The 12,192-nt window shown below is 51.4% G+C and overlaps 1 protein-coding gene across 1 annotated transcript in view; it reads right to left on the bottom strand.

Annotated features, from left to right (window-relative positions):
* The window catches only part of LOC139269217 (uncharacterized), a 294,951-nt gene that overhangs the window by 258,238 nt on the left and 24,521 nt on the right, over positions 1-12,192 (bottom strand). Inside the window, exon 3 of the mRNA XM_070888309.1 lies at positions 4,751-5,041. Within this exon, the coding sequence (XP_070744410.1) occupies positions 4,751-5,041 (291 nt within the window). The remainder of the gene's footprint in view (positions 1-4,750; positions 5,042-12,192) is intronic.

Below are 12,192 nucleotides of genomic sequence, written 5' to 3'. Positions count from 1 at the left end.
GATAGATTGGCGAATGTTACTTAAGGGGTTGACTGTGGATGGGCAATGGCAGACATTTAGAGACCGCATGGATGAATTACAACAATTGTACATTCCTGTCTGGCGTAAAAATAAAAAAGGGAAGGTGGCTCAACCGTGGCTATCTAGGGAAATCAGGGATAGTATTAAAGCCAAGGAAGTGGCATACAAATTGGCCAGAAATAGCAGCGAACCTGGGGATTGGGAGAAATTTAGAACTCAGCAGAGGAGGACAAAGGGTTTGATTAGGGCAGGGAAAATGGAGTATGAGAAGAAGCTTGCAGGGAACATTAAGGCGGATTGCAAAAATTTCTATCGGTATGTAAAGAGAAAGAGGTTAGTAAAGACAAACGTAGGTCCCCTGCAGTCAGAATCAGGGGAAGTCATAACGGGGAACAAAGAAATGGCAGACCAATTGAACAAGTACTTTGGTTCAGTATTCACTAAGGAGGACACAAACAACCTTCCGGATATAAAAGGGGTCAGAGGGTCTAGTAGGGAGGAGGAACTGAGGGAAATCCTTATTAGTCGGGAAATTGTGTTGGGGAAATTGATGGGATTGAAGGCCGATAAATCTCCAGGGCCTGCTGGACTGCATCCCAGAGTACTTAAGGAGGTGGCCTTGGAAATAGCGGATGCATTGACAGTCATTTTCCAACATTCCATTGACTCTGGATCAGTTCCTATTGAGTGGAGGGTAGCCAATGTAACCCCACTTTTTAAAAAAGGAGGGAGAGAGAAAACAGGGAATTATAGACCGGTCAGCCTGACCTCAGTAGTGGGTAAAATGATGGAATCAATTATTAAGGATGTCATAGCAGCGCATTTGGAAAATGGTGACATGATAGGTCCAAGTCAGCATGGATTTGTGAAAGGGAAATCATGCTTGACAAATCTTCTGGAATTTTTTGAGGATGTTTCCAGTAAAGTGGATAAAGGAGAACCAGTTGATGTGGTATATTTGGACTTTCAGAAGGCTTTCGACAAGGTCCCGCACAAGAGATTAATGTGCAAAGTTAAAGCACATGGGATTGGGGGTAGTGTGCTGACGTGGATTGAGAACTGGTTGTCAGACAGGAAGCAAAGAGTAGGAGTAAATGGGTACTTTTCAGAATGGCAGGCAGTGACTAGTGGGGTACCGCAAGGTTCTGTGCTGGGGCCCCAGCTGTTTACATTGTACATTAATGATTTAGACGAGGGGATTAAATGTAGTATCTCCAAATTTGCGGATGACACTAAGTTGGGTGGCAGTGTGAGCTGCGAGGAGGATGCTATGAGGCTGCAGAGTGACTTGGATAGGTTAGGTGAGTGGGCAAATGCATGGCAGATGAAGTATAATGTGGATAAATGTGAGGTTATCCACTTTGGTGGTAAAAACAGAGAGACAGACTATTATCTGAATGGTGACAGATTAGGAAAAGGGAAGGTGCAACGAGACCTGGGTGTCATGGTACATCAGTCATTGAAGGTTGGCATGCAGGTACAGCAGGCGGTTAAGAAAGCAAATGGCATGTTGGCCTTCATAGCGAGGGGATTTGAGTGCAGGGGCAGGGAAGTGTTGCTACAGTTGTACAGGGCCTTGGTGAGGCCACACCTGGAGTATTGTGTACAATTTTGGTCTCCTAACTTGAGGAAGGGCATTCGTGCTATTGATGGAGTGCAGCGAAGATTCACCAGACTGATTCCCGGGATGGTGGGACTGACCTATCAAGAAAGACTGGATCAACTGGGCTTGTATTCACTGGAGTTCAGAAGAATGAGAGGGGACCTCATAGAAACGTTTAAAATTCTGACGGGTTTAGACAGGTTAGATGCAGGAAGAATGTTCCCAATGTTGGGGAAGTCCAGAACCTGGGGTCACAGTCTAAGGATAAGGGGTAAGCCATTTAGGACCGAGATGAGGAGAGACTTCTTCACCCAGAGAGTGGTGAACCTGTGGAATTCTCTGCCAAAAGGGAGTTAGATGAAGTCCTTACTACTCGGGGGATCAAGGGGTATGGCGAGAAAGCAGGAAGGGGGTACTGAAGTTTCATGTTCAGCCATGAACTCATTGAATGGCGGTGCAGGCTAGAAGGGCTGAATGGCCTGCTTCTGCACCTATTTTCTATGTTTCTATGTTTCTATATTCTCTAGAGTTTTGAAGAATGAGAGGTGATCTCATTGAAACATACAAAATTCTTACAGGGCTTGACAAGGTAGATGCAGGGAGGATGTTTCCCCTGGCTGAGGAGTCTAGAACCAGGGGCCACAGTCTCAGGATAAGGAGTCAGCCATTTATGACTGAGATGAGGAGAAATTACTTCACTCAGTGGGTGGTGAATCTCTGGAATTCTCTACCCCAGAGGGCTGTGGAGACTCAGTCTTTGACTATATTCAAGTCAGAGATCGATAGGTTTTTGGATATTAAGGGAATTAAGAGAATCAAGGGATATGGGGAAAGTACAGGAAAGTGGAGTTGAGGTAGATCATCAGCCATGATCTCAATGAATGGTGGAGCAGGCTCGAAGGGCCGAATGGCCTACTCCTGCTCCTAATTCTTATGTTCTTCCATCGGGGAGAGAGACAGCAGGCAGAGAGCGACAGCGGGGAGAGAGAACGAGAGACAGCAGAGAGCTAGAGAGGGAGGGACAGACCGAGAGAAAGAGAGACAGCGGGAGAGAGAGTGAGTTAGAGGAGAGAGAGAGAGACAGTAGAAAGAGAGAGACAGAGGGGAGAGGGAGTGATCTTAGCAGGGAGATAGACAGTGGGGAGAGAGAGAGCGGAGAGAGAGAAGGGAAAGAGAGAGACAGAAGGGAAATAGAGAGATAGAGGGGAGAGAGAAAGAGACAGTGGGGAGAGAGAGGAGAGGGAAAGAGACAGAGGGGGAGAGAGATAGAGACAGAGAGGAAAGAGGGAGAGAGACAGAGGGGAGAGAGGGAGAGACAGAGGGGAGAGAGAAAGAGAGAGAGAGACAGAGGAGAGAGAGAGAGAGAGACAGAGGGAGAGAGAGACAGAGAGACAGAGGGAGAGAGACAGAGGGGGAGAGAGACAGAGGGGGAGAGAGACAGAGGGGGAGAGAGAGACAGAGGGGGGAGAGGGAGAGACAGAGGGGTGAGAGAGTGTGTTATGTATGAAGAAAGAGTCAGACTGAATACTGTGAGCTCAAAGTAAAGTGTGACCTTAGTCTTTTACTGCAGGTCTCCAGAGTGCTTCTCCAACCTGTGAGGCCTCCTTAAATACTTGTGTCCCATGGGATTATGGGATCCCTTGGGACTCCAGGGGATAAGCCCTCTAGTGGCTGTACAGAGTATATACAAGTTTACATATTTAACACTCCCCCCCCTCCCCAAAGTCAACAGTGTAACTATTTACAAGATGAGTCGATCTGGGGCCCTTCTTACCCTGTTTGATTGTGTCGGGGCAAGTGCTGGTATTGGTGAATCGTCTGTTAGGTGAGTGGGCAAATGCATGGCAGATGCAGAATAATGTCGATAAATGTGAGGTTATCCACTTTGGGGGCAAAAACACGAAAGCAGAATATTATCTGAATGATGGCACTTTAGGAAAAGGGGAGATGCAACGATACTTGGGTGTCATGGTTTATCAGTCATTGAAAGTTGGCATGCAGGTGTACAGCAGGTGAAGAAGGCAAATGGTATGTTGGCCTTCATAGCTAGGGGATTTGAGTATAGGAGCAGGGAGGTCTTACTGCAGTTGTACAGGGCCTTAGTGAGGCCTCACCTGGAATATTGTGTGCAGTTTTGGTCTCCTAATCTGAGGAAGGACGTTCTTGCTATTGAGGGAGTGCAGCGAAGGTTCACCAGACTGATTCCCGGGATAGCAGGACTGACATATGAGGAGAGACTGGATCAACTGGGCCTTTATACGCTGGAGTTTAGAAGGATGAGAGGGGATCTCATAGAAACATATAAGATTCTGACGGGACTGGAGAGGTTAGATGCGGAAAGAATGTTCCCGATGTTGGGGAAGATCAGAAACAGGGGACACAGTCTTAGGATAAGGAGCAGGCCATTTAGGACTGAGATGAGGAGAAACTTCTTCACTCAGAGATTTGTTAACCTGTGGAATTCCCTGCCGCAGAGAATTGTTGATGCCAGTTCGTTGGATATATTCAAGAGGGTGTTAGATATGGCCCTTACGGTTAAGGGGATCAAGGGGTATGGAGAGAAAGCAGGAAAGTTTTACTGAGGTGAAGGATTAGCCATAATCTTATTGAATGGTGGTACAGGCTCGAAGGGCCGAATGGCCTACTCGTGCACCTATTTTCCATGTTTCTATGTTTCTAGTTTCTAACCAAAAGTTTGGTGAAAGAGGTAGTTTTTAAAGAATGTCTTAAAGGAAGACAGAGAGGCAGAGAGGTTTCGAGAAGCAATTCCAGTGGTCAGGGGCCCAGGCTGCAGAAGGCATGAACTCCAATGGTGGAGCGATTCAAATCAGGGAAAATAACATCAATAAAATCGAGGATGCACAAGAGGCCAGAATTGGAAGAGCGTAGAGATCTCGGAAGATTGTAGGGGCTGGAGGAGGTTACAGAGATAGGGAGGGGTGTACGGGCTAGAGGAGGTTACAGAGATAGGGAGGGTGTAGGGCTGGAGGAGGTTACAGAGATAGGAAGGGGCAAGGCCAGGGATGGGATTTGAAAACAAGGAAAGTAACTCCAAATGCTAGGATTTGTGTGCAGAAAATGCTGCACTACTTTGAAGCCATGGCATCAGGAGGTGGCGGCACGTACCTGCCAGGATGAAAGCTTCATTTTCATAATTGCTCTGATCCCTGCCTGGAGACCCATGATCAGCTGTGTGGCACGGTGCAAGTTCATGCAGGTGGCGAGGCCTGTTGCTCGGATTAACCATCCCTCGGTCAGGATTGGATCGCCCCATGTTATATTCCAAAGCCGGGGTCTTATTCCCCGGGGTGACGTACTCCCATCGCATCACATCCTCAGTTTGAAGCTTTGCATCTGGAAACCCAGGCGGCAGCAGAGAGGAATATTTGTCAGCAACAGAAGCACTGCCTGAAAACCCTGCAACAACATCGTTGGTTTAGTTTAGTTTAGCGGCATGTCAAATGCAGTCTATTTAGAAATCTAGGTCAAAGGCCCAGCCCCGGATCCACACTACAGCCCCAGCCCCAGCCCCGCGCCCACACTACAGCCCCAGCCCCGCGCCCACACTACAGCCCCAGCCCCGGGCCCACATTACAGCCCCAGCCCCGCGCCCACACTACAGCCCCAGCCCCGGGCCCACACTACAGCCCCAGCCCCGGGCCCACACTACAGCCCCAGCCCCAGCCCCGGGCCCACATTACAGCCCCAGCCCCGCGCCCACACTACAGCCCCAGCCCCGGGCCCACACTACAGCCCTAGCCCCAGCCCCGCGCCCACACTACAGCCCCAGCACCGGGCCCACACTACAGCCACAGCCCCGGATCCACACTATAGCCCCAGCCCCAAGCCCACACTACAGGCCCAGCCCCGGGCCCACACTTCAGCCCTGGGCTCACACGACAGCCCCAGCCCCCGGGCCCACACTACAGGTCCAGTCCCGGGCCCACACTACAGGTCCAGTCCCGGGCCCACACTACAGCCCCAGCACCAGGCCCACACTACAGCCCCAGCCCCGGGCCCACACAACAGCCACAGCCCCTGGGCCCACACTACAGGTCCAGTCCCGGGCCCACACTACAGCCCTGGGCCCACATACAGCCCCAGCCCCAGGCCCACACTACAGCCCCAGCTCCGGGCCCACACTACAGCCCCGGGTCCACACTACAAGCCCAGCCCCAGGCCCACACTACAGCCCCAGCCCCGGGTCCACACTACAGCCCCAGCCCCGGGCCCACAATACAGCCCCAGCCCCGGGCCCACACTACAGCCCCAGCCCCACACTACAGCCCCAGCCCCGCGCCCACACTACAGCCCCAGCCCCGGACCCACACTACAGCCCCAGCCCCGGACCCACACTACACCCCCAGCCCCGGGCCCACATTACAGCCCCAGCCCCGCGCCCACACTACAGCCCCAGCCCCGGGCCCACACTACAGCCCCAGCCCCAGCCCCGCGCCCACACTACAGCCCCAGCACCGGGCCCACACTACAGCCACAGCCCCGGATCCACACTACAGCCCCAGCCCCAAGCCCACACTACAGGCCCAGCCCCGGGCCCACACTACAGTCCCAGCCCCGGACCCACACTACAGCCCCAGCCCCGCGCCCACACTACAGGCCCAGCCCCGGGCCCACACTTCAGCCCTGGGCTCACACGACAGCCCCAGCCCCCGGGCCCACACTACAGGTCCAGTCCCGGGCCCACACTACAGGTCCAGTCCCGGGCCCACACTACAGCCCCAGCACCAGGCCCACACTACAGCCCCAGCCCCGGGCCCACACAACAGCCCCAGCCCCCGGGCCCACACTACAGGTCCAGTCCCGGGCCCACACTACAGCCCTGGGCCCACATACAGCCCCAGCCCCAGGCCCACACTACAGCCCCAGCTCCGGGCCCACACTACAGCCCCGGGTCCACACTACAAGCCCAGCCCCAGGCCCACACTACAGCCCCAGCCCCGGGTCCACACTACAGCCCCAGCCCCGGGCCCACAATACAGCCCCAGCCCCGGGCCCACACTACAGCCCCAGCCCCACACTACAGCCCCAGCCCTGCGCCCACACTACAGCCCCAGCCCCGGACCCACACTACAGCCCCAGCCCCAGGCCCACACTACAGCCCCGGGCCCACACTACAGCCCCAGCCCCAGGCCCACACTACAGCCCCGCGCCCACACTACAGGCCCAGCCCAGGGCCCACACTGCAGGCCCAGCCCCAGGCCCACACTACAGCCCTGGGCCCACACTACAGGCCCAGCCCCGGGCCCACACTGCAGGCACAGTCCCAGGCCCACACGACAGCCCTGGGCCCACTCTACAGGCCCAGCCCTGGGCCCACACTAGAGCCCCAGCCCCGGGCCCACACTACAGCCCCAGCCCCGGGCCCACACTACAGCCCCAGCCCCACACTACAGCTCTGGGCCCACACTACAGGCCCAGCCCCGGGCCCACTCTGCAGGCCCTGCCCCGGGCCCACACTACAGCTCTAGGCCCACACTACAGCCCCAGCCGCGGGCCCACAGTACAGCTCTGGGCCCACATTACAGCCCGGGCCCACATTACAGCCCCGGGCCCACACTACAGGCCCAGCCCCAGGCCCACACTACAGGCCCAGCCCCGGGCCCACACTACAGGCCCAGCCCCGGGCCCACACTACAGGCCCAGCCCCGGGCCCACAATGCAGGCCCAGCCCCGGGCCCACAGTACAGCCCCAGGCATAGCCCCAGCCACAAAATGGGAATTTTAAAATTGAGACGTTGCTTAACCGGAAGCCAATGTAAGTCAGCGAGCTCAGGGGTGATGGGAGAGTGGGACTTGGTGCGAGTTAGGTCACAGACAGCCAAGTTTTGGATCACATCAAGTTTACATAGGGTAGAATCTGGGAGGCCAGCCAGGAGTGCGTTGGAATAGTCAAGTCTAGAGGTAAGAAAGGCATCAGCAGCAGATGAGCTGAGGCGGGGCGGAGTCGGCTGATGTTCCGGAGGTGAAAATAGGCAGTTTTAGTGATGGCGCGGATATATGGTCTGAAGCTCATCTCAGGGTCAAATATGACAGCGAGGTCGTGAACAGTCTGGTTCAGCCTCAGACAGTTGCCATGGAGAGGGATGGAATGGGTGGCTAGGAGATTTAGCTGGAGGAAATTTCTGCTCATCGGACAAGTAGTCTGACAATTTTAGAGGGGTCAAGCAAGGTAGTGGAGAGGTAGAGCTAGGTGTCGTCAGAGTACATAGGGAACCTGACGTCGTGTTTTCGGATGATATTGCAGAGAGGCAGCAAGTAGATGAGATGTAGGAGGGGCCAAAGATAGATCTTTGGGGGACACCAGACGTAATGGTGTGGAAACGGGAAGAGAAGCCATTGCAGACTACGAGTAGATAGATAAGAATGGAACCAGCCGACCCCCAGTAACCTGGTTTGACTGAGGGTGACCCCAGGTTGACTCCAGTGCCATCCCAGTACCTCAGATTGACCCCAGCTCCCAGTTTGACACCGGAATGCCAGTAAAACTGAAGTCAATAAAAATCAGGGCAAAATCTCTCCACTGGCTGGAATCATACCTAGCACAAAGGAAGATGGTTGTGGTGGTTGGAGGTCAATCCTCACAGCCCCAGGACATCACTGTGTGAATGTTTAAAAATGTATAGAGACATTGAAGTTGAGAACGTGGGAATTGTATAGGGACAGTATAAGCTAACAAACAATTCATGACATCTCAGACTCGAGACTGCGAAATGTTACAACACTAACACATATTGAAACAAAACCCACAGCTTGCAGAAAAACCTCAAGGTCTTATTAAATCATGTTATTAACCTGAAACATTGACAGAAGGTCTTTGTTTAAAATCGGACCATGCTTGGGTCGGCTTATGAGTGGACAAAGGGAAAGAGGGATCAAAAGAGATGGGCTGGACTAGGATGTCACTCTAGCCCTATCTTGTTATCTTTTGTCGAAAATGTATAACCGTCGTCCCTTTACAATGTAACGTCATTTTGTCCGTAGGAAGTGGGTGCGTTCGAACAGACTTGCATTCCTTCTGTCTGATAAAGTCCCCGATCGGGATTTGCTTTTTAAATAAAAGCTTGCTTTGTTTAAAGCACAAACGGTATTCGTTTCAGTAATTTTGCTGAACCAGATTGAGGTAAAAGAATCCAGAAATCAACATTTGGTGTCAGAAGTGGGATCTCAACGGACGACTGCCGAAAACTTGCGAATTAAGAGCCAGACTAGCCTTGGACGAGACGAGGGGAAAGTGGCCACTGGAGTGAGTATGATTTCAATACTGCTCCAGTTTCCCCCGGTTTCAAAAGTCTGAGGAAAGTTTAGCCATTCGCTGGTTCTCAGGTAGTGTCTGAACGAGATCCAGGACAATCTGGTGAATACCTTTCAAACTTAGAATAGGGATAGAGATAGGGAAATTGCGCGGTGACGCAAACCAAGCGGCGACTTGGAAAGATAGGTTATAGTTAGAGCTAGATAGGGATAGATGATCAATCATGGATCCAAAAATTAATAGGAAAGAAAAGAGACTCTTGTGAACGTCTGTTGAAATGAGAAATGCTTCTGTGATTTTTACTGTAAAAAAAAAGCCGGGGAGTTGTGGTTTGTTTTATCTCCACCTACTTTTTCAAACAGAATGAAAGTTTTTTTTAACCCTTCATAGTGTTGTCCTGTATGTGGGAAGTTTAAGAGTGTGAACCTTATTGAATTACGTATATTCGGATAAGTTACGGAGCCAGGAGACGCGAAAGGATAGATTTGTTGAGTAAAAAAAAAGAAAAAATTACATGGTCCCGGTGGTTAAAAAAAAGGATTTAACATGCTCACTTATTTGTCGAAAGAAAACATTCAGAGAAGGCACAGCAAAACAACTGAGATGGATTCAAAAAAATATATATTAAATAACACGACATTGAGGCTGGAACAATTGAGATAACGAAAAGCAGTCCACAGCTTACGTGCCAGACTTCTCTCTAGTTATGGAAAAGACAAAAAAAAAAGTAACGTACTAATTGGGTGCTGAAAAAAAAATGTTCTGAGATTTTAAATTATGAGAAAAATTCCACTGCAGTCTAAAAAAAAATCACTCCTGTCCAGTTGGCAGAAAAACTCCACTAAATTAGGGCTTTCATTGACTGATTGGATTTAAACTGCGCAGTGACGCGAAAGGATAGGGAAATTTGGAGACTAAAAGAAATTAAATAAGGCTCATAAGAAATCAAATTTAGAAAATTAGGCTCACAGGGAATTAAGTAAGGCTTATGGGGAATTAAATAGAGGATAGGTGTTCAAGTCAGGTGTGACGTCGACCTCGTATATCACTTGGCCCGTCTAGGCACTGACTGGATTTAAATCACGCAGCAACTCGAAAGGTAGGGCTAGATAAGCGCGCGGCGGCGTGAACGCGTGGCGGCGTGGGACGTGCGGCGGCGCGAGCGCGCGGCAGAGTGAACGTGGGCCGGCGCAGACGCGCAGCAGCGTGAAACGCGTGGCGGCGTGGGACGTGCGGCGGCGCGAGTGCGCGGCAGAGTGAACGTGGGCCGACGCGAACGCGCAGCAACGCGAACCGCGGGGTGATTGCCGAAGTCAGTGCTGGTTTCAGTAAGTCTGTGTTTATTTTAAGTTTGTTAAATCGCGCGACGACGTGCTTATTTTAAGTGTTTCAAATTGCGCGGCGACACGAACCGCGGTGCGACGTGGAAGTCAGTGTTAGTTTTAGTAAAGTCTGTTTATTTTAAGTGTTTCAAATCGCGCGGCGACATGAACCGCGGGGCGACGCGGAAGTCAGTGTTAGTTTTAGTAAAGTCTGTTCATTTTGAGTTTGTTCAAATCGCGCGGCGACGCGAACCGCGGGGCGACGCGGAAGTCAGTGTTAGTTTCAGTAAAGTCTGTGTTTATTTTAAGTTTGTTCAAATTGCACGACGACGCGAACGCGTAACGACACGGTAATTAGAGTCAGTTTAAATACGAGGGGCAGCGTGAAAATGGGTAATCAGTTGGATAAAACAACGGATGCGGATAGTCCACTACAAAAGTTATGTGAGGAATTCCCTGAAAGAGCTGAAGACTTTAGAAAATTATCAGGAGAACTGAACAAATTATTAGGAGATGACCAGTGGCCTCTAGGTGGCACTAGAAGCGTAGAGGTAGCAAAAAAAGCACAGGGATTGTCAAAAATTAAAAGATGCATCACTTCTGTCAAGTTGGCAAATAAATGCTATTAAATTGGGATTCTCATTGACAGAGGGAACACATGTTAAAACTGTAGACGTCTTTAAAAAAAAGAATGTGCGCACGAGAAACTTACTAAGAGATCCTCTGAGAAAGGTATTGACCGACTACGTAGTCAAATGGCTGGCTTTGTGTTAACCGAGGCTGATGATAAAATTGATGAGTGGTCACTGACTCAGCGCCCAACGGCGCCTCCCGCACCCCCTGGCCCCTTGCTCCAGTCCTCTTCCCAACACCCTCCACCTTACACTCCGGCAAGAGGAGTTAAAAATAACCCCATACCACCAAAGCAACAAACCCAAACTGACTCCTCATCCTCTGATAGCGATTCGGATCCCCAGTTCACAAGCAATATAGCCGAAAGGACCAGATCTCACACTCGAAAGGGCAGAACTATATCACAGACAGTCCCGTAAATCTTCCAGTCAATCTACCAGTCCAAGTTGTGAAAGACATAGCAAACACCCCCGCCGATCGAGACGCAGAACTGTCAAGCAGTCAGACAGCTCCGAAACATCCTCCGACCTAGAAATGATCTACATTCCCGGTGTCAGAACCGGTTAAAATGGGTTACCAGGAAGAATCGGTGGAACATCGATTTGTTATCACAACCAATCTGGACTGTAACTTGATGGCTAGAGACCTCCTCTGCAAATTCCAGTTGCATTTGGAGTGTAGAGATGATGGGATTATTGTAAAACAGGGAACCCTTAAGCGGCAGTATTATACCTCTAGAACCCCTCAGTGGTGGTCTCTGGACCTGCCGCAGGCACCCTATCACGTGACCCTAGCATACGATCCCAGTGGAAATGGGAAGACCTCTTCACTCCAGCAATCGATGTCCCCCATGCTCAGAGGCAGAGCAAAACCTCACCTTTGCTTGGGCCAGGCACCAGAGAACAGACCAGTGCAGCACCTGAGGCACAGACCATCCATCACGACTGCGTGGCAATGATCCGACTGGAACGGTCTAAAAATACCTTCCCAGCTCCAGTGGCAGGACTCCTGGGGAAGAAGATCAATTTCATAGGTACCCTTCCAGCGGTTGTGGCAGAATCGCGGGAGAGAAGGATCAAGGCAGTCAACCTCGAGGACAGAGGCAAGATGGCGTTCCTGCTGCAGCGAGGGGCAGTGTGGTTGAAAAAAGAGCCCCACCACGCTAAAGATTTGGAAGTTATGGTGCGCCAGGCTATAAACGAGGCTGACCCTACCAGCCGGGATGTGCAAATACCTGACTATGTGGATCCTCGTGTGGGCAGAGGACCACTCCCAAGTGGGTTATACTCCCATTGATCCGATTGAGATCCCAGTGCAGGGCAATGTGGACTGGCCCTCTA

The sequence above is a fragment of the Pristiophorus japonicus genome, chromosome 8 (assembly GCF_044704955.1).
Source record: "Pristiophorus japonicus isolate sPriJap1 chromosome 8, sPriJap1.hap1, whole genome shotgun sequence".
In the NCBI taxonomy this organism is placed as follows: Eukaryota; Metazoa; Chordata; class Chondrichthyes; family Pristiophoridae; genus Pristiophorus; species Pristiophorus japonicus.
This window is presented reverse-complemented; position numbering and strand designations above follow the sequence as displayed.